This window comes from Trichechus manatus, unplaced genomic scaffold (assembly GCF_000243295.1).
Source record: "Trichechus manatus latirostris isolate Lorelei unplaced genomic scaffold, TriManLat1.0 scaffold00151, whole genome shotgun sequence".
Taxonomy (NCBI): Eukaryota; Metazoa; Chordata; class Mammalia; order Sirenia; family Trichechidae; genus Trichechus; species Trichechus manatus.
The window spans coordinates 2,418,893-2,442,455 of record NW_004444087.1 but is presented as its reverse complement, the minus strand read 5'-3'; the positions used below and the strand labels follow the sequence as shown (position 1 = coordinate 2,442,455).

The 23,563-nt window shown below is 41.7% G+C and overlaps 1 protein-coding gene across 1 annotated transcript in view; it reads right to left on the bottom strand.

Annotated features, from left to right (window-relative positions):
• GNA12 (G protein subunit alpha 12) overlaps positions 1–23,563 on the bottom strand; it is a 138,674-nt gene that overhangs the window by 73,688 nt on the left and 41,423 nt on the right. Inside the window, exon 3 of the mRNA XM_012558256.2 lies at positions 737–952. Coding sequence (XP_012413710.2) covers positions 737–952 — 216 coding nt within the window. The remainder of the gene's footprint in view (positions 1–736; positions 953–23,563) is intronic.

Sequence of the window (23,563 nt, the reverse complement as noted above, 5' to 3'; positions counted from 1 at the left end):
CTGCAAGCCTTCTAAAGCACAATTAAAAAAAAAAAAGGAAAAAAAAAAAAAAAGAGGTATTCAACTTAGCATCAGAACCAACTTAAGACAAGTCATTGGAACAGAACCGCGTTGTAAGTCGGGGACTACCTGTATAAAAGAACAGATTAAGCAAGCAAGCAGAGATGGGGAAGACAGATACCATCCCACATGAAGACTGTCAAGGAGCCAAGGAACAGAACCTGAAAAGAGACAAGGACCTTCCTCCAGAGCTGACAGAGAGCTAGAGCCGGCACCCTGATTTTAGACTTCTCACCTCCTAAACTGTGAGAAAATAAATTTCTGATAGTTAAAGCCACCCACTTGTGGTGCTTCTGTTACAGCAGCACTAGATAACTAAGACAGATACTAAGTTGTATTCTATAATTGTTTCCAATATTCCTGCCTTTTGGAAGATTACAATGATTCCTTTTCTATGGAGATCACATTCTCTTATTTCTTTTGACTCCTTCACCTTGTTGTTGTTGTGTGCCTTTGAGTTGATTCCAACTCATAGTGACCCTATAGGACAGAGCAGAACTGCCCCACAGGGTTTCCAAGGAGCAGCTGGTGAGTTCAAACTGCCGACCTTTTGGTGAGCAGCCTGAGCTCTTAACCACTTTGCCACCAGGACTCCTCCTTCACCTTATTTAAGTTCTACTAACACAAAACCGAAGGTAGAACAGAACCATATGGCCTACGGAGAGGGCCTACTCACCAGCTGGAACTCACTCCTGCGGCTGAAGGCCTCCCTGATACCAGAGTCCTTCCAGAGGGCACTCAGGGCTGGGACGTACAGCTGGAAGGTGGCTGGCTCCAGGGGCAGCCCTGCTTTGTTCTCGAAGGCCATTAAGAACATGCCATGCTTCTCATTTTCAGAGTACTGCCAAGGAATGCCCAGCTTGTCTCTTGCATCAACAAGAACCCTTGAGCCCTAGGAAGCAAAAGAAATTAAAACAAGATGTAATTGTGTTCCAAAGACTCACCACAATCAAGAATCCCAATGTGGGCACTGAGTGTCATCACGCGTAAAACCCACAAGCTATCAACTCTGCAACCAGAATCTGGCTGTTGGTTTGCTCTGTCATAATGTGAATGTCATAACCCTTAGGAAAATAACCTTGTCAGAACAGATGTATACACATACCACACAAATTGGTTTGCCTTTTGTGATAGCTCATTTGAAAAGATGCTGGAAAGGAGACATGGAATGGAAGGAAGAAGGGGCAAGAAATTCAGTAAAGCAAACGCTGGGAAATGAACCATATGTCAGTAGAAGAGACAGTTTGAGAACAACTACTACTATGACAAGTATTATTACTATCATTATCCCTGAAATCTGGAAGGCTCTCAATACCAGAAGGATACAATTGCTTGTTCTAGTCTAAAATGAAGGGAGAACATATAAATACATGAAATCAGCAGTCATGTGAGACAAGAAGGGACTAAAATATGACACAAGTCAAGTGTCCCGCCTGCTGAAATGGGAGCCAGAAGATCGTATTCTAGATTTAATGCCACTATCGTTTGTGACGATGGGAAACTATTTTTCACTCTTTTGCTCATTTCCTCACTGTTAAAAATAAAGTTAGTATTTTCTGCCCATTTCTTACCTCACAGACAGGGTCAAGGGGATGGAGAAACAGCTTAAACTAAAATAGTACTTGGGAAAGCTTCCAGACTGTGGAAAATACTCTGACTCTGGAAAACAGTTTCAGTGATGCTGCCTCACTGGGCAGGAAGCAGGTCATTTCACCGTTCGCAGATTGTTGTTGTTGCTGGGTGCCGTCGAGTCTATTCCAACTCATAGCGACCCCGCGTGACAGAGTAGAACTGCCCGACAGGGTTTCCTACGCTGTAATCTTTAAGGGAGCAGATCTCAGGTCTTTCTCCTGGGGAGACGGTGAGCAAGTTCAAACTGCCAACCTTCTGATTAGCAGCCAAGCACTAAACCATTGTGCCACCAGGGCTCCTTTACTCTTACATTAGTGCTTTAGAAGTGGCAATATGTATCGAAGAAGGTTTCTGAGTTCTTCTGAGGGGACAAAGGAATACTCTCTTGCTCCCAACAATATCAGGGTAAGGGGAGAGGAGCAGAGGGTCTCAATAAGGCAGTAAAGCATATATATCTCTCCATCTGGCACAGCCTTCACTGTCTCAGAGTGGGCAGGGAGACACGGAGCTGACTGACGGCAGTGCCCTGTCCTCCAGCAGAGGGTACCAGGACCTTCCCTGCCCACTTTCACTTACCTTTTTCAAAAAAAACAACAACTTTATTGGGATATAATTCACATATTGTACAATTCACTCATTTTATAGTATCTAATGCATTGGTTTTTAGTTGGCACTTACCCTAAAACGTTTCATCTCCAACATCTGGGGCAGCGCAGGGGAGTCAGTTCTGACTCCTCCATGTCTCTGCTGTGGCATTGGTTTGGGGAGCTACACTCTCTCATCCAGCCTCAGTTGAGCAGAATGTCTGGGTAGAGGTACCCTGGTGAGTTCCTTCTCAGGCTCCCTGCTCATCTGCCATCGGTGGCCAAGCTTCAGCAACCCACAGACATTTGTTCCGTGCTTATTCAGGGCAAAGCACTGAGCACGGTGCTGAGAAAAACAAAATGTTTATGATGCCATGTCTCAGCTCTAGAAACTTAGAATCTGGCTGGGGAGGCAGACGTATGGATTAAAAACTAACGCCCACTCACCATAAAAACACTCCGAAAACCAGGAATAGAAGGAAACTTCCTCAACTTGAGAAAAATCATCTACAAAAACCCTACATCTAACATCATAATTGATCACGAAAGACTGAATGTTTTCCTTCTAAGATCAGGAACATGGCAAGGACGTCCACTCTCACCACTGCTGTTCACCATGGTACTGGACGTTCTAGCCAGTGCAATCAGGCAAGAAAAAGAAATAAAAGGCATACAGATCAGGAAGAAAAAATAAAACTATCCCTATTTGCAGATGACATGATGGTCTACATAGAAAATCCCAAGGAATCTACCAAAAAACAAACAAGCAAACCTCTTAGTAAATTCAGCAGGGTTGCAGGATATAAAATCAATACACAAACAGCAATTGTCTTTCTATATACTGGCAGGGAACATGTGGGCACTGAAATTAAAAATACAGCAGCATTAACAATCAATTTAAGAAATGAAATAATTAAGTATAAATCTAACAAAATATATCCAAGACTACAAAATGCTGATGAAAGAAATCAAAGAAAGCCTAAGTTAATACCGAGACGATCATATCTGTGGACTGGAAGGATCAACATAGTAAAGATGTCAGTTCTCCCCAATTTGATATACAGGTTTAACACAATTCCTGCCAAAATCCCAGTAAGACCTTTTGTACACATAAATATCATTGTTCTAAAATTGATATGGAAAGGCATTAGTATAGCTACAACAATTTTGAAAAAGAAGTATTAAATGGTAGGAATCATTCTACCCAATTATAAGACTGTGTGGTACTGGCAAAGGAACAGAAAGGTCGATGGAACAGAACAGAGAACCCAGAGGCAGCCCCACACAAGTACAGTCAACTGATTTTTGTAAAGGTGCAAAAGCAATTTACTAGAGGAGGGGTAGCCTTTTCAACAAATGGTGCTGGAGCAATTGGACATCCACCGGCAAAAAAAGAACCTTGATCTAACCCTCACACCTTAAACAAATGTTAACTGAAAATCATAAAACTGTAACATACGAGAAAATCTCCAGCACCTAGGGCTTGGTGAAAAGTTCTTAGACATGACAACAAATGTGTGATTCATAAAAGAAAAATATAAATTGGGCTTCATCAACAGTCAGAACTTTTGCTCTGCAAAAGAACCTCTTAAGAGGAAGAAGAGACAAGCTGCTGACTGGGAGAAAATATTTGCAAATCACATAGCTGACAAAGGACCCATATCTAGAACATATAAAGAACTCTCACTCTCCAAGCTCAATAGTATAAAAAAACAAAAGATTCAATCAGAAAATGGGCAAAAGACATTTCACTGAAGAGCATACACAGATGGCAAACAGGCACATGAAAAAATGTTCAATATCACTAGCCATCAGGGAAATGCAAACTAAAACCACAAGGAGGTATCACTATATGCTTATTTGAACAGATAAAATAAAAACCAGTTATAACACCAAATATTGTAAGGATGCAGAGATATTTGATCTCTCATGCACTGTTGGTGGGAAGGTAAAATGGTACAGTTATTCTGGAAAACAGTTTGACAATTTCTTAAAAAACTAAACATATTTATCATACAACTCAGCAAGCTCACTTCTGGGCATTTATCCTAGAGAAATGAAGACTTAGGTACACATAAAAACCTATACACAAATATTCATAAAGATTTATCCATAATAGGTAGAAACTGGAAACAACTCAGACATCCTGCAACAGGTGAATGGTCAAACAAACTGTGGTACCTCCATGCCATGGAATACTGTCCAGCAATAAAAAGGAACTAACTACTGATACATGTAACAACTTGGATAGATCCCAAGAACAGTATGCTGAGTGAAAAAGTCAATCTCATAAGGTCATATCTGTGTGGTTCCATTTATGTAACATTCTCGAAATGACAAAATTATAGAAATGGAAAACAAATGAGCGGTTGCCAGGGGTTAGGGATGGTGAAAGAAGGGGTGTATGTGTGTGACTAGAAAGGGGTACCGTGAGGGAAATCTTTGGTGGTGGAATAGTTTTATCTTGATTGTGATGGTGTTGGTTAAATGAATCTACACATATGATAAAGTGGCATAGAACTACACACACATACCTTGTACCAATGCCAATTTCCTGGGTTTTATACTGTACTATAGCCATGTAAGGAGTCCTGGTGGTGCAACGGTTAAGGACTCGACTGCTAACTGAAACACTGGCGGTTTGAACCTACCAGTGACTCCACAGGAGAAAGACCTAGCAATCTGCTCCTGCAAACATTACAGCCTAGAAAACCTTATGGGGCAGTTCTACTCTGTCACATGAGGTTACTATGAGTCTAAACCAACTCGATGGCATGCAACATAATCATGTAAGATGTAACCATTGGAGAGAATTGGGTGATACCTCTCTATAGTATCTTTGTAAATCAAAATTTTTTCAAAATAAGATATTAAAAAAAAAAAACAAAAACTAACAATCATGGCAATATATGTGCCAGCTAATAGGTATGGAAAGGGAAGGTTATTAGAGGCAAAAGAAAAAGGTTAGCAGGAAAAATTGAGGTTTGGTAAAATCTTAACAGGAGATGGGTCTTAAGCTGACCTTCTGAAGTATGGGTTAATTGAAACCAGTGGCAACAAACAGCTAGAACCTACCCAGAGGAAAAATAAGCCCCCACTTCCCTTCCTCCTTGTTCTCCCTTCTCTATATGCCCGCCTATGTCCTTCCCATCTCCCCATCTTCTTTGACTGCCCCATGCCAAACCACCACCTTCCCCAAAGGACAAAATGCAGAAAGTTCAAGAACTCCAGGAAACAAATGTTTCACATTTTCCATAACAAAAGCCACCTGAGTTTATAGAAGGAAAACTCAATTTCTATGGGGAGATGCTCAGACTGTACTTATCTTGTGAAGAGTCACAGCATCTTTGTGCAAAATGGAAAAAGGCTCCCCTTGGTATGAGTCGGTATTGACTCAACAGCAACAGAGTTGGGGCTTGGGTTTTGGCCCAGGCAGAGGCAGTCCTGAGCCTGGCAGAAGGAACTTGGCCAGGATTTCTACCTCTACCTGCCCTCTGGGTCAGGCAATCATCAAAGACCCATTTGTGATGGCCCTGCTTGTACAAATCTGGTCTGACACACAGAGTGTCTTTCTGGGTGCTAATTCTACACATTAGAAAGTTTAGCTTCATAGGGAACACAGCTTCACTCACAAGTTAAAGTGAGCCTACAACCTCTTGGGAGTTCCATCTTTATATATCAGACACGGAAGTAGGGAAACAAAATGGACTTAGAAGCCCCAGTGACCATTCCCCAAGACTACTTTTCAACACTGCACAAACCAGACCTTCTCTAATTACTGGGGTGAACATAGGTTTGGCTTAAAACAAAACAAAACAAAACAAAAAAACAACAGGTCTGTCCAAAAGCACTCTGTTCCCACTGCCACCCAAGTAAGCTGGAACTGGCCCAAATTAACTTCACCCAGATGTGAAGAACAGACTTATTTCTCCTTTTCAAAATCCAAGGACGTTGGCATCATTGCTGATGAACTTTGAATTACATCAGTTAACTAGAGTCCATTTTCTAATGTCTTTTCCCACTTCATTTGCAAGGAAAAAAGACTTTCTTTTCCCTTTTAAATTATTCTAGTAAAAAACTCCTCTCTAACTTTGTTCTGAATTTCCAAAGCTGAGTTCTGAGGACAGTTTTCTGCTTTGGGACATCTGCTTAAAATCGGAGACGGCTTTTCCTTTGTTTTTCTTTTTTCTTTTAATAGATGTAAGCTCTCTGGAGCTTAAGGCCTTTGGTAATATTGCATTTACTGTACTTCTGCTGAATAGATAGTACACATTTCACCATCATCATACAGTTAGAGTGGCTAATGTCTTAGAAGTAAACCAGTAGTATAGTAGGCATACTAGAATAATAAAATATCCTATTTTTTCCAACAAAAGGCCAAGTTCCAAGAACACAAAAGCCAAGAAAACTACAACCCATTTACATTCAAAAGAAAAAAAAAATTTAAGGCAGAAGACAATTTACTTACTTCTCTTTGATGATTATGAAGAAAGCCCTTCTTTCAGTAACAGCGTTACTAACGTGTTACATTTTTTCTCAATAACCAGACATTTTATTCAGTCACCCAAATATAAACAGTTAAAAGTCTCAAGCAGTTTGATTACTTCACCTCAATACAATGTAACACTGTAAACTGCTCGAAGAGCACATTTTTAAGATAATTTATAAATTCAACAATTTAAACTGCTGGTCTAGGAACAGATTCCCTGTATGCTAGGGATATGGATTTGAGGGGTTTTCGGCTTTACTGGATGAAGACCGAAAATTGCAAAATCCTGTTATCTCCTTTCAAGATTATCTTGTTAGTTTCGCCACTAAATCAAATAAAATCTTTTTAGATTAGCCATTCCTTACTAAAATCATCCCATGATAAACACTGAAGTTAAAATGCTAGTGGATGTAATTAGCTTTTGCTATAGAGTGAAATAGCTACATTAAGAAAACTTTAAGGTTTTGAATGTTCACTCCATTAGACAACAGCACGAGCACTTGGAAAGCTCTTTACAACCCACCAGGCTGAGGGCCCAGTTCTTCCCCTCTGGCCAACGTCCAGACAAAAGAAATGCTGCCAGAAATGTAAACAGGATACATTTCTTTAAATTAACGGATCCAGAAAGCAAAAACAAATAGCTCCTCTTGGTTTCTTTCTAAAACTGAAGCTTAGGGGACCTTCTAATTTCAAGGTCAGAGAAAAAGGGAGAGAATGAAGCAGAAGCAGACAGACCAAGAGGCTAAGCTTCCACTATTGTATAATATGAAATCCATGGCCTTCTGGCCCAGTTCCTCTGTCTCTACCAGATCTCACCATGTTGGGTTTTTTGGAATGAATATTTTGTTCCAACAGAACAAACTACTCCTCACGGCATTCTTTCTCTAGGAAAGCCACCTATACAGTACCACCAGCAACTGCGCCAAGGGCTCCCCTCCTGCCAAGGAAGGTGCCGGGTAAGGAGGAAAAACGAACAGTGGGAAACAGGGCTCCTGCACTGAGAGAGCTTTCGATAGAGCCACAGAAGCAGAACACGTCATAAGAAGTAACAACAGCATCAGAGACACAGTCCAGAAATAAATACTGTCATTGGAGGAGGAGAAATGTAGTGGGGTGCTGCAAAGGAACAAGCAACTAAAGTCAGGAATCCCAACCAGAAGCACCACAATTGCTCCCAGCGAGAGGACACAAAAGGCAGGACGAGACCTAAAGCCACCTAAACGAACTGACCACACAGGAGGAGTAGGGGAGAGCAGGGAGGTTCCTGCACCCATAAGACTGACTTTCCCAAGTTCAGTCCAGAGGAGGAGGTGGTTTGAGAGGGTTGGCTCTTGGGTTGGTTTCTGACAAATTTAAATTAATGGCACAATGGGAAATCCAAAGTAAGCTTTTCAGGAAATAGATGGAATTGTAAAAAGAAGTCTGGATTTAGGAGGTGCATGGAAGTACCAAACTGTCATCATTAGTTAGTTTTCTCTAGCTGCCTGGAAGGTACTCCTGAATGTAAGGGGAAAAAAAAGGAATTCAACATCAGTTTAGATTTCCTCAGACCTCCTACATTGGAACTCAGAACTCAAGAGCCAGCAGACTGGAGAATTATGAAACTACCTCCTGAAGCTATATATGGGAAGAAAAAAAAAAAAACACCCACACACACCAAACCAAACCCACTGCCACTGAATCGATTCCAACTGATAGGACAGAGCAGAACTACCCATAAGGTTTCCAAGGCTGTAATCTTTACAGAAGCAGATTACTACATCTTTCTCCTGTGGAGGGGCTGGTGGATTCAAAATGTCTACCTTTTGGTTAACAGCTCGGTGCTTAACCACTGCGCCAACAGGGCTCCTTTGGAATACATAGACCCTATATATTCCAATTTGTGAAATCAATTTAGTGGGTATTTTTAAAAAATTGAATAGAATATAATGATAAGTATCTGAGTAGACTGTAAACATTAAAGGCAAGCAGTGTTTCATAGAATTTTTGTTTTATTTTGTCCCAAAATAGGTAAATGGGACTGCATAAAAATTAGGAATTTATTAACAAAGATTGGGAGAAAATTTTGAAGAACGATATATCCAATGAGAGTGTGTGTGTATATATATGCATATATAAAACACTTCTACAATATAAAAAGAAAAAAACAAACAATCCAATAAAAAAATGGACAAAGGACTTGAACAGACATTTTACCAAAGAGGATATCCAAATGGCCAACAACCATATGAGAGGATGCTCAACATCATTAGACATTAAACCAAAAAAAAACCAAACCCACTGCTGTTGAGTCGATTTCGACCCATAGCAACTGTGATGGTTAAGATTGTGTGACAACTTGGCTGGGCCATGATTCTCAGTGATTGGATGGTTATGATGCAGTTCAGAGTTATGTAATGATGTAATTTGGCAGTTATGCAATGATGTTATCAGATCCATGATGAGATCTGCTATAAGCAGCCAATCAGTTAAAAGGGAGCTTCCTTGAGGGTGTGGTCTGTCTCCAGTATATAAATGGATGTTCTAGCAAAGCTCTCACTCTGGATCCTGCAACCAGCTTGTCATCACCTGACCTCCACTTTTTGGGACCTGAGGTAGCAGCTTACCTGCCAGTCTTCGGGTTTGTCAGCTTCCACAGCCTGTGAGCTAGCAGCCTGCTGTCTTACCTACTGACCTTGGGTTTGTCAGCCCCTGCAGCTACCTGAGTCAGGAGAAGCCTCCAGCCTGATGTCTGACCCAAGGACTTGGGTCTTGCCAGCCTCTACAACCTCATGAGACAATTCCTTGAGATAAATCTCTCTCTCTCTACATATGCATATGCTTCATTGGCTTTGCTTCTCTAGAGAACCCAGCCTAAGACATTTGGTACTGAGAGTGGTTCTATAGAAACAAAATTTTAAGGATGAGTTTTCTAAATTAGTTCTCAAGTCTGGTTAGTCTCAAAGACGTTGATGATAAAGCGTGAACTGGCAAAAGAAATGTGCAAAATATCACCACCAATACTTCAAGTACTGGTGAGAGGCAAGGATCTGGGTGATGGCATATTTGATAATTTTCCACCATTTTATCAGAATGAGAAGTATAAGGAAGCTGGTTGGTTGGTCCTCCTTTTGCTAGACAAAGTGAAAAAAAGATGAGCTCAGACCTTCAGAGTCACAGCTCAAGCGCCACATAAACAACCTCAAAGTTGCCACTTGTGCCCTGAAAGAAAGCATATTTCTTGTAGCAACAGAGCTCTTATTGCTGAAAACCAAACCCAGACTCTTATCGTAAGGGTGGCTGAATTATGCTAATTCAATTCCCAAACTCGAATGGCATCTGAAGTTAAAGCGAGGGCATTGATTGGGAAGAAAAAGAATCCTGGAACTTGGGATAGGGACATATGGGCAGATAATCAGGAGCACCTACATTCCATTGAATCACTCCTGCCAAAAGAACCAGCCCTCTCACTACCATCTGAAAAGATTCCTCCATCTTTGTCTATTAAGCTACCCTCCCCAGTAAAATCATTAGTCTCTCCACCTCCATCTGATGAGATTAACCCAGATGTGGATGAAAAGCCTTTATCTGAGTTTATCTGGTTGGTTCGCTGAAGCATAAATTAACTGGTAGCCTACACTAAATCAAGCTGAAATGCCAGACTTGCCTTGGTATACTATAGAAGAAGGTATCAAAAGAGTTAGGGAAACTGGCATGTTAGTAGTAGATTTATCAGGTTGGATCCACAAAAATGCCCATAGACTGCCCAGAGGACATACCTTTTACCACAATGGTGAGGAACAAATTTGTGAAGGGAGCTCCAGCTCCTTGAAGACTGCTGTGATTGCTATTTTATGGAAGTCACATTTGACAGTGGGAACTGCCCTAACTGAATTAAGACACTTAACTACTGTGGGGCTGACTGGACCCCATGGTGATAGGAGCCAAGTGGCGGTACTCAGTTGACACAGTCAAGGGGGGTGGGGTTACTATAATGGACAGTGGAGTCAAAGCAGTAATCAGAATAGTCTGACTCATATGGACTTATGATGTTGGCTATTTAGTCACAGTGTCCCTAGGAATGAAATATATGGGAAATCTACTAAATATTTACTTGATATGTACAAGTGGAAGAATTCTAGGTCAAGTGAACTGCCATCTAACTTGAATCACCAGAATAGGGAGTCACAACCCCTCAATCAATTCCCAGACTTGAGCCTGATTACAGACCCACAACCCGCTGAAAGGAGGGGACTCATTCCGTTGAATCATTCCTGCCAAGAGGACCCCACTGCACTTTCAAAAATTTACTGTTAATCTTTTCACAGCCTTCCCCGAAGGGGAAGTCACGAGAGTGACTGTTCACTGTGGAAAAGGAAATAATCAGACTTTTCGGGGATTATTGGATACTGGCTCTGAACTAATTCCAGGAGACCCAAAACACCACTGGCCACCAGAGTGGGGGCATATGGAGGTCAGGTTATTAATGGAGTCTTGGCTCATGTCCATCTCACAGAAGGTCCAGTGGGTACCTGAACCCACCCTGTAGTGATTTCCCCAGTTCCAGAACGCATACTTGGAATAGACATACTCAGAAACTGATAGAATCCCTACACTGGATCCCTGACATGTGGAGTACAGGCTATTATGGTAGGAAAGGCTAAATGGAAGTCATTAGAACTGTCCCTATCTAGGAATATAGTAAACCAAAAGCAATACCACATTCCTGGAGGGACTGCAGAGATTACTGCCACCATAAAGGACTTGAAGGATGCAGGGGTGGTGATTCCTACCACATTCCCATTCAACTTGCCTATCTGGCCTGTGCAAAAAACAGACGGAACTTGGAGAATGAGAGTGGATTATTGAAAACTTAACCAGGTGGTGACTCCAACTGCAGCAGCTGTTCCGTAGTTTCATTGCCTGAGCAAATTAATACATCTCCTGGTACCTGGTATGCACCTATTGATCTGGCTAATGCCTTTTTCTCCATACCTGTTTTAAAGGATGACCAGAAACAGTTTGTCTTCAGCTGGCAAGGTCAGCAATACACCTTCACTGTCTTACTTTAGCAGTATATCAACTCTCCAGCCCGATGTCATAATTTAGTCTGCAGGGGTCTTGATTACCTTTCCCTTCCACAAGACATCATGCTGGTCCATTACATTGATGACATTATGCTGACTGGACCGGTAAGGAAGAAGTGTCAGTGACTCTGGACTTATTGGTAAAACATCTGCCTCCTACAGGGTGGGAAATTAATCCCACAAAAATTCAGGCGTCTGCCACCTCAGTGAAATTTTTAGGGGTCCACTGGTGTGGGGCATGTCAAGATATTCCTTCTAAAGTAAAGGATAAGTTCTTGAATCTGGCCCCTCCTACAAACACAAAGGAGGCACAACACCTGGTAGGCCTCTAGATTTTGGAGGCAGCATATCTCTCATTTGGGTGTGCTACTCTGGCCCATTTAATAAGCGACTCGAAAAGCTGCTATCTTTGAGTGGGGCCCAGAAAAAGAGAAGGCTCTGCAACAGGTTCAGGCTGCCGGGCAAGCTGCTCTGCCACTGGGCCATAAGACCCAGCTGATCCAATAGTGCTTGAAGTGTCAGTGGCAGATAGAGATGCTGTTCAGAATCTTTGGCAAGCCCCTATTAGTGAATCACAGCAAAGATCCTTAGGATTTTGGAGCAAAGCCCTTTCATCCTCTGCAGATAACTACTCGTCTTTTGAGAAACAGTTTTTGACCCGCTACTGGGCCTTAATAGAGACTGAACACTTAACCACGGGACATCAAGTCACCATGCGGCCTGAACTGCCCATCATGAACTGGAAGTTGTCAGACCCACATAGTCATAAAGTTGTACATCCACAGGAGCACTCCATTATTAAATGGAAGTGGTATATACAAGATCAGGCCCGAGCAAGACCTGAAGGAACAAGTAAGTTTCATGAGAAAGTGGCCCAAATGCCCATGGTCTCGACTTCTGTCACATTATTTGACCTCTCCCAGTCAGCACATATGGCCTTATGGGGAGTTCCTTATGATCAGCTGACTAAGGGAGAAAACTCGTGCATGGTTTACAGACGGTTCTGCGCAATATGCAGGCACCACTTGAAAGTGGACAGCAGCAGCACTACACCCACTTTCTGTGATCTCCCTGAAGGACAATGGTGAAGGGAAATCCTCCCAGTAGGCAGAACTTCGCTCAGTGCACCTGGTTGTTCACTTTGCTCGGAAGGAGAAATGGCCAGATGTGCGACTGCAGACTGATTCATAGGCAGTGGTCAATGGTTTGGCTGGATGGTCAGGGACCTGGAAGGAACAGGATTGGAAAATTAGAGACAAGGAGGTATGGAGAGGAGGTATGTGGATAGAACTCTCTGAATGGGCCAAAGAAGTGAAGATATTTGTGTCTGATGTGAATGCTCACCAAAGGGTGACCTCGGCAGAGGAGGATTTTAACAATCAAGTGGAAAGGATTATGCGTTTTTTGGAAACCGGTCATCCTCTTTCCCCAGCCACTCCCGTCACTGCCCAATGGGCTCATGAACAAAGTGGCTATGGTGGCAGGGACAGAGTTTATGCATGGGGTCAGCAACATGGACTTCCATTCACCAGAGCCAACCTGGCTACTGCCACTGCTGAGTGCCCAATCTGCCAGCAGCAGAGACCAACACTGAGTCCCTGATATGGCACCATTCCTGGTGGCAGGCTAATTATACTGGACCACTTCCATCATGGAAAGGGCAGCATTTTGTTCTTACTGGAATAGACACTTACTCTGGATATGGATTTGCCTTCCCTGTATGCAATGCTTCTGCCAAAACTACCATCTGTGGACTTAGAGAATGCCTTATCCACCATCATGGTGTCCCACACAGCATCGCCCTGGATCAAGTAACTCACTTTCCAGGAAATGAAGTACGGCAATGGGCCCATGCTCATGGAATTCATTGGTATTACTATGTTCCCCAAAACCCTGAAGCAGTTGGCTTGATAGAATGATGCAAGGACCTTCTAAAGACACAATTATGGTGCCAGCTAGGTAGCAATACCTTGCAGGGTGGAGGCAATGTTCTCCAGAAGGCTGTATATGCTCTAAACCAGCATCCAGTATGTAGTGCTTTTTCCCTCATAGCCAGGATTTATGGGTCTAGGATCAAGGGTGAAAATGTGAGTGGCCACTCACTATTAACCCTAGCAACCCACTCACAAAATTTTTGCTTCCTGTCCCCGTGACCCTATGCTCTGCGGGTCTAGAGGTTTGAGTTCCAAAGGGAGGAATGCTCCTACCAGGAGACACATCACTGATTCCACTGTACTGAAAATTAAGAATGCCACCCGGCCGCTTTGGGCTTCTCATGCCTCTGGCTCAACAGGCAAAGAAGGGAGTTACCATACTGGCTGGTGTGAATGATCCCGATTACAAAGAGGAAACCAGAATGATATCGCATGTTGTTGTTGTTAGGTGCCATCTAGTCGGTTCTGACTCATAATGACCCTATGAACAACATAATGAAACACTGCCTGGTCCTGAGCCATCCTCATGATAATTATGCTTGAGTCCATTGTTGCAGTCACTGTGTCGATCCATCTCATTGAGGGTCTTCCTCTTTTTCTCTGACCCTCCACTTTACCAAGCATTATGTCCTTCTCTAGGGACTGGTCCCTCCTGATAGCATGTCCAAAGTATGTGAGACGAAGTCTTGTCATCCTCGCTAATAAGGAGCATTCTGGCTATATTTCTTCCAAGGCGGATTTGTTCGTTCTTTTGGCAGTCCATGGTATATTCAGTATTCTTCACCAACACCACAACTCAAATGCGTCAATTCTTCTTTGGTATTCCTTATTCGTTGTCCAGCTTTTGCAAGCATATGAGGCAACTGAAAACACCACGGCTTGGGTCAGGCACACCTTAGTCCTCAAGATGACATCTTTGCTTTGTAACACTTTAAAGAGGTCTTTTGCAGCAGATTTGCCCAATGTAATGTGTTGTCTGATTTCCTGTTGCTTCCATGGGTGTTGATTGTGGGTCCAAGTAAAATGATATCCTTGACAACTTCAATCTTTTCTCCATTTATCATGATGTTGCTTATTAGTCCAGTTGTGAGGACTTTTGTTTTCTTTATGTTGAGGTGTAATCCATACTGAAGGCTGTAGTCTTTGATCTTCATCAGTAAGTGCTTCAAGTCCTCTTCACTTCCAGCAAGCAAGGTTGTGTCATCTGCATAATGCAGTTTTTTAATGAGTCTTCCTCCAATCCTGATGCCCCATTCCTCTTCATATAGTCCAGCTTCTCAGATTATTTGCTCAGCATAGATTGAATAAATATGGTGAAAGGATACAACTCTGATGCATACCTTTCCTGACTTTAAACCATGCAGTATTCCCTTGTTTTGTTCAAACGACTGTCTCTTGATCTATGTACAGGTTCCTCATGAGCACAATTAAGTGTTCTGGAATTCCTATCTTCACAATGTTATCCATAATTTATTATGATCCACACAGTCGAATGCCTTTGCATAGTCAATAAAACACAGGTAAATATCTTTCTGGTATTCTCTGTTTTCAGCCACGATCCATCTGACATCTGCAATGATATCCCTCATTCCACATCCTCTTCTGAATCCGGCTTGAATTTCTGGCAGTTCCCTGTCAATATACTGCTGCAGCCACTTTTGAACTATCTTCAGTAAAATTTTACTTGCGTGTGATATCAATGATATTGTTTGATAATTTCTGCATTCAGTTAGATAACCTTTCTTTGGAAAAGGCATAAATACGGTTCGGCTGCTATCCAAAAGGTCGGCAGTTTGAATCCACCAGGTGCTCCTTGGAAACCCTATGGGGCAGTTCAGCTCTGTCTTATAGGGTCACTATGAGTTGGAATCAACTCGACGGCAATGGTTTTTTTTGGTTCCAGTTGGCTGGCCAGGTAGCTGTCTTCCAAATTTCTTGGCACAGACCAGTGGGCACTTCCAGCACTACATCCGTTTGTTGAGGGGAAACATCTTAATTGGTATTCCGTCAATTCCTGAAGCCTGGTTTTTCGCCAATGTCTTCAGTGCAGTCTGGACTTCTTTCTTCAACACCATCAGTTCTTGATCATATGCTACCTCCTGAAACGGCTGAATGTCAACCAGCTCTTTTTGGTACAGTGACTCTGTGTATTCCTTCTATTTTCTTTCGATGCTTCCTGCATCATTCAGATACTGCATAATGGTAGTAAAAAAGAGTATGTCTGGAATACAGAAGATTCCTTAGGGCGTCTCTTAGTACTACCATGCCCTGTAATTAAAGTCAGTGGAAAACTACAGCAACCCAATTCTGACATGACTACTAATGGCCCAGACCCTTCAAGAATGAAGGTTTGGGTCACCCTACCAGGCAAAGAACCACGACTAGCTGAGGTGCTTGATGAGGGTAAAGGGAATACAGAATGGGTGGTGGAGGAAGGTAGTTCTAAATACCAGCTACAACCACACGACTGGTTGCAGAAATGAGGACTGTTATTGTTATGAGTATTTCTTTCTTGTATGTGTGCATCAATTATTTTTGTTTTCTTCACTTACAAACTATAAGATGTAAACAGGGCTAGTGCGTTTTCAGTTGTACTCATGTTAGCTGTATCATGTTATGTGCAAGTATGACTTCATAATTATCTTTATTTAGAGGTTCTGTATGGGTTAAGGGATGTGTACAGATGCCAAGTTAACATGAGGTGGACTATGATGGTGAAGGTTGTGAGTCAGCTTGGCTGGGCCATGATTCTCAGTGGTTTGTCAGTTATGATGTAGTTTGGCAGTTATATAATGATGTAATCAACTCCATGAGGAGATCTGCTCTGAGTAGCCAATCAGTTGAAAGAGAGTTTGTATAGTCTGCCTCCAGTATATAAATGGATGTTCCAGCAAGGTTCTTGCTCTGGATCCTGCATCCAGCTTATCATCATCTGACCTCCAGTTCTTGGGACTTGAGGTAGCAGCTTACCTGCTGATCTTCATATTGGTCAGCCTTCACAGCCCGTGAGCTAACATCTTGCTGTCTTACCTGCTAATCTTGGGTTTGTCAGCCCCTGCAGCTACACAAGTGAGGAGAAGCCTCCAGCCTGATGCCTTACCCATGGACTTGGGACTTGCCAGCCTCTACAACCACATGAGCCATTTCCTTGAGATAAGTCACTCTCTCTCTCTATATATATATATGCTTCACTGGTTTTGTTTCTCTAAAGAACGCAGCCTAAGACAGTGACCCTACAGGACAGAGTAGAACTGTCCCACAGGGTTTCCAAGGCTGTAAACTTTACAGAAGCAGACTGTCTCATCTGTCTCCCACCAATAGCGATTAGAGAGATGCAAATCAAAACCACAATGAAGATACCACCTCCCCCTCACTTAGAATGGCAATGATAAAAAACAACCATAAAACGAGGTGTTGTCGAGGTCATAGAGAAACTGTAACCCTTATGCATTGCTGGTGGGAATGTAAAATGGTACACAAACTGTGGAAAGCAAGTCGACAGTTTCTCAAAAAGTTGAACATAGATCATATGACCCAGCAATCCCAATCCTAGGTATATATCCAGAAGAAGTGAAGGCAGGCATGCAAACAGAAACCTGTACACCAATGCTCATTTCAGCATGTTTCACAATAGCCAAAAGGTGGAAACAACCAAAATGTCCACCAATAGATGACTGGATAAACAAAATGTAGTCTACACACACAATGGAATACTACTCAGCCATAAAGAGAAATGAAGTCCTAATGCGCACCACAACATGGATGTACCTCGAAAACATCATGCTGAATGAAATACGTCAGTCACAAAATGACAAATATTATATGATCTCATTTATATGAAATAAGCCAATACATAGAAACCAAAGATTATTAATGATTACCAGGGATGAGAGGAGTTTTTGCTTAGGGGGGCATTAAAGTTTACGTTCATGGTGGTGGAATGATTTGGAAAAAGATAATGAGAATGGGTGTATAATTTGAAGAATGGAATCAATGTCACTGAATTACACATGTAGAAATTGTTGAGATGGCATATGTTTTCTTATACATATTTTCACCATAGTAAAAATTTTTTCTAGCATTATAAACATTTCCCATGCTGATTAAATATTTCAAAATTTCCAGATCTGTAATTGCTGCATAGTAGTCCAATATATAGACATGCTATAATTAAACCAATTTCCTAGTGCTGAACATCTAAATCGTTTCCAATGTATGGAAAGTATAAGTAATAATGCAATGAACTCCCTTGTACATACATATTTGTACATATCTATTCTCTTGTGATAAATTCCTAGAAGCTGAATTATGGAATTACTGGGTGAAAAGTATGCACACATTTATAAGGCTTCTGATACATATTACTAGATTGCTCTCTAGAAAAGTTATACCAATTTGTACATTTATATTTGGTACCTTTTCATTTTCCTTTAATTTTACCCCAATTTTTTTTAATTGATCTGTTTTCTGCACAAAAATAGTCTTCCTACAATATTTAAGCAGTCACATCCTCAAACCATAGCTCAAAGAGAAATCACAATAATTAGCAATTAAAAATGAAGCAAATTTAATGTGTTCTGATAACTCAAAATTAGAAAAAAAAATTAATAGATGCTTGACTTCGTCAAATAACTTTTAATGTATTCATTTTTCTTGTAAGTCCAAAGTAACCATTAATGCCTTTTATCAAGGCATAAAGGACAATTTAAAACATTTACGCTGAGTTCTTAAAAGAAGTTTCGTAATCAGAACTTTTGAATTTGATGAAAGAGTTAACATTAATTATTGTCTATATAAGCAGAAATCTCCTTGTAATAATCAGACATTAAAATAAGTTGTAAAAGGAAAAAACAGACAGGATAACACTCTCATTTGTTCACTGTTCTGCTCCCATTCCTGGCCTTTGAAGGTGTACCTAAAACTATCTGTTGGGAAGTTCAAAGCTGGCTATAAGACGAGAGAAAAGTTAGAAGATAAAATGACTGTTGCAGAAAATAAAGGCAATGGTAACATTAAAAGCACCACAAATAGCAGCATTAGGCAGACTCACACTAAACAAGAGGCAAGCCTTCGGCACAATCAACTGGACTGGCTGTCGAAAGAATGCAGAATCAGGAAAGTAGCTCTCAGCTCATTACAAAGAACTCTTAGGAGCACAGCAAACCCCCTTCCTTGCCCCAGGGAGGACCTATGGTAAATTATTAGGTAAATGTACTTAAAATCGGAGCCCTGGTGGTTACGAGTTCGGCTGCTAACCAAAAGGTCGTCAGTTTGAATTCACCAGGTGCTCCCTGGAAACCCTATGGGGCAGTTCTACTTTGTCCTGTAGGGTCACTATGAGTTGGAATCAACTAGATGGCAATGGGTTTGGGCTTTGGGTACTTAAAAACACTATTATTATTTGGGCTGTTTCCTTCACGTTAGGACTCAGGCTACTATTTAATGAAATCCTGTCTTCTACGGGCTGGATGATTAATAGTTTAGATAGTTAAAAATGAAATTCCAAATTTTACACTTAATTAAAACCACAAAACCCAAACCTGCTGGTGGAGTTGATTCCAACTCATAGCGACCCTATATAGCATGTATATAAAAGCAAAGACTTAATCTCTATTATTTTCAATGTATATTTTAAGACTCCATTAATGTGTTTCCTTCTCACACTCCCACTTCCTTCTTCAAACACACATATGGAGAGAAGGTATGGTGCTTTCTAACACCCCCGCACAGAGGCCAGGTCAGTGGTTAACGATTTAGGCTAAGACAGATCTGGCCTTACATGGGACCTGCCCCCAGGTGTGTCACCACAGGCAAAGGCCAAGAGATTGACTGAGCCCTTGGGGCAAGCTGGCCCCTGGCAGCCATCAGGAGGCCAATACTCAGAAGGGATCCAGAGAGGGCCTGTACTGGGCAGAGTGAGATCGCACTCCCTGAGGGTCTCTATCAACAGGAGCCAAGGAGAAGCCAGCAGCCAGAATATAAATATCACCCTGTCATCCACCTGTCAGCAAAGCAGTCAGCTCTGCTTTCCAAATCAACCTAGAACTTGACTGTGTCCCACCACTCCCATGGTGACTGCTTTGGTCCAGCCACCACCATCTCTCATCTGGTTTCCTGCGATGGTCTAATGTAATTGTCTCCTCACTTCTAACTTGCCCTCCTCAGTCTATTCTCAGAGCAGCAGCAAATGAGGCTGCTAAAACCACGGCAGTTCATATCACTCTTCTGCTCAAAATCCCACAAGGGCTCTCCATCTCACTCAGAGGAAAATCTGAGTACTTACAAAGTCCTATAACATCTCTGGCCTCACTTCCTCCCACTTCTCTCCCATGTCCCCTCCCCACTCCACTCCTCACATGGTCTCCTTACATCTGCCTCAGGGCCTTTGCATTTACAGTGATGCCTGATGCCCTGTTGCCCTAGATATCCACATGCTTCACCCCTCCTCTCCTGCACTATTTTCTCAGATGTCAGCTTCTCAGTGAGGTCTTCCTTGGCCATCTATCTGATCCAAAACCACAATCTTCTCCCACCCCACGCTCACCTCTCCTATGCCCATATCCTGATTTAGCTTTTTCTTTAGCACCTACCACTACCTATCATGCTTACTGCGTCTCTTCCCCGCTGGGAAGGAAGTTCCATGAAGGCAGGAATCTTGGTCTGTTTTGTTCACGACCATGCTCCCAGTGCCTGCCATGTAAGGATTGCTGACTGAATTCATGATCCCCTCTGTAAAATAGGGACATCAATCCTTCCTACTTCACAGCTGTAGTGAGGATTACCTGAAATGGTGGATAGTTCATACTTAATAATTAGATTTGCCTTGTACCCACACTGATCAAACAGTATACAAACCAAACATCAGTAGTCATTTTAATTTATCATCGGAAAACTTACCACGTAAGGAATAATTATGGAGATTAGGAAATTAATTTTGGCCTATATTTTATTTGAAAACAATTTAAGTTGTATAATGGGTCTAGAATTGAAGTTCAACAATTTCATTCTACTTGGATCAACAATCAACATCCATGGAAGCAGCTGTCAAGAAATCAAATGGCATATTGCACTGGGCAAATCTGCTGCAAAGACCTCTTTTAAGTTTTAAAAAGCAAGGTATCACTTCGATGATTAAGGTACGCCTGACCCAAGCCACGGTCTTTTCAATCATCTTATGCGGGTGAAAGCTGGACAATGAAAAAAAGAAGACAGAAGAACTGACACATTTGAACAGTGGTGTTGGCAAAGAATACTGAACACATCAAGGACTGCCAGAAGAACGAGATCAGTCTTAGAAGAAATACAACCAGAATGCTCCTTAGAAGCAAAGATGGCAAGACTTTGACTCGCACACTTTAGACATATCATCAGGAAAGACAAATTACTAGTAAAGGACATCATGTTTGGTAAAGTGGAGGGTCAGCAAAAACGAAGGAAACCCTCAATGGGGTGGACTGACACAAGAGCCTCAACAATGGACTCGAGCATACCAACATCATGAAGATAGCACAGGACCGGGCAATGTTTCATTCTATTATATACACAGTTGTCATGAGTCGGAGATGACTTGACAGCAACTAACAACAGATGGGCCTGGAAATTCCTTTTGAAACAATCTCCTTTTTATATTTCAAAGAAAAAAGAAAAGTCTCCTGATAGGAAAAGTACAACTATGTTCAACCAAAAAGACAGCTTCATTTACTGCAGCAGGTAAATGAAAAATGCAAAGTGACCACAACATTTACAGAGTAAATAATCTTCACACATATATGTATTACTTATTTTTAAAGTATACAGATGCTTTCATGATTACTAAAGCACAGATAGTTCTTTAAAAGCATTATTGAGTTTGGAGCAGCTTACCAGTATTCACGCCTTCTCCCAATCAACAGTACCATCACTTTCTTGTAGGGAAATGCTTGACCTTAGAAAGGAGTCGGCCTCCAAAAGGGAGGGAATCTCTTATTAAGTATTTAGCTTAGTTTTTCAGGATTCACTGTAAATGGATAATGATGATGATGATGTCATCATCTCCTTTGGGAGGAACTTGGTTCAGGGGTCCTATTAACTGGATCCCAAATGAAAGTTCCCAGCAGTCACTGGTGAAATAAAAGAGATGTGGAAGGAGTGCTGAGAAATATCTAACTAAACAGGGAGACCACGGCCAGCAGCGCAGCCCAGCCTCTGGGTGGGCTGGAACCACCAACCTTTCGAGCGTTTAACCATTTGCACCACCCAGGGACTCTTTACAGACAGTCAGAAGAAATGGTTACTTCTTGAGTAGTCACGTGAAAGGATTTCATCTTTGGAGGTAAGAATTTGAAAGAGAACACAGACTCACAGGACAGACAGGCCCAAAGACCCTGGGTTGGGCATAGGTGAGATTCCAGTGGCCCAACAGGAATTCCAGATCCAACTGGGAAGGCTCTGCTCCTGCAGTGGGAAGGGCTGACCCCTATCATGACAGCCATCTACAGCTGGTCTCTGCCTGTGACTAGTGCCTTCCCTTCCCCCAATTTCTGCAGCACAGTAACCATGCAGTGCTCAAAGAGTGAATCTGCTGATGCTTGGCCAACTTACATGAAAGATGGTGAGAGCGACAGAACCACAGACTCTAGTTTCTCAACTGTGACAGCAAAGGCCCCAGGACAGCTACAAGTATTAACATGTTTAAAAGGTTTAATGGCAAATAATTCTACTTTTTGTAATTACTCAGATACATTTTATGTAACAACCATTAAAGTAACTTTTACGAAATTTTTGTTCACAATACGGACTTGTTGAAAAATCATTTGAGAGGAGACCTCAAAGTAAAAGCAGTTTACCTGAAACGGCACTGCTCAAGGTTATAAAGTGGTAAAGAAGGATTGTAAAACAAGAGTTATTTCTACTGATAGGTGCCAAATGAGCAACACTCAATTAAATTCTATTCCGTCCACACTTGTCATGGAGGGCCTGTTGTGCCAGGAGGGTGAGGAGTTGGGTTAGTTTCTAATGGTCAAAGAAGTCTTTCAAAAACTGGATGGTCCCTGGCTACAATTAGTGAACACTTTGATCAAAGATTCTATAGAAGAAGCCTGATCAAAAGGGGGAAAACATGGAACTGAATTTCCAATTCTCATGGAATCCAGACTTTCTGGAGCCACTGAAGCAGATGACCCCCTGAAATTATTACCCTGAGTAAATCTTTAAACCTTGGACCAAATTTATCCTGTGAGGTCATCTCTGAACCAAATAATAGTCTAGCCTAGTTAGGAAAGAATGTCTGCATGAAGCACTGTACACTTTTAAAGAATTACCTATATGTGATCAAACTGACAACAGCAACTCTAAAGGATAGATGAGAAGCTTAGGGGGGCAGTGAGTTTGTGTTAATGATGGTGAAACAGTTTGGAAAAGGTTGTTGAAAAGGTGGCACAACTTGAAGAATGTAACCAATATCACTGAATTACACATGTAGAAATTGTTGAAGTGGTGTATGTTTTGCTGTGTATATTTTCTCTACAATAAAAAAAAGTTTTTCAAGCAGCCCATACATTTTAAAGCTTGCGGAAATAGGTGCTTCCTTCAAATGCATGCTGCAGAATATTTAAAAAACAGTCCAGCAGGCCACACTGAACCAATGTACATTCCTTAAAAAGCACCACCCGTTAAGAACCAGGTAAAAACTCACCCGTCACCGCCATACAAAACAGAAGGGAATCTGTCATTTAACACATCAGTTACTTACTTGGAGGGTTGAGGACATTTCCCTGGTAATGCAATACTGCACCTTTGTGAGGGGTGGTCAAAAGGTTT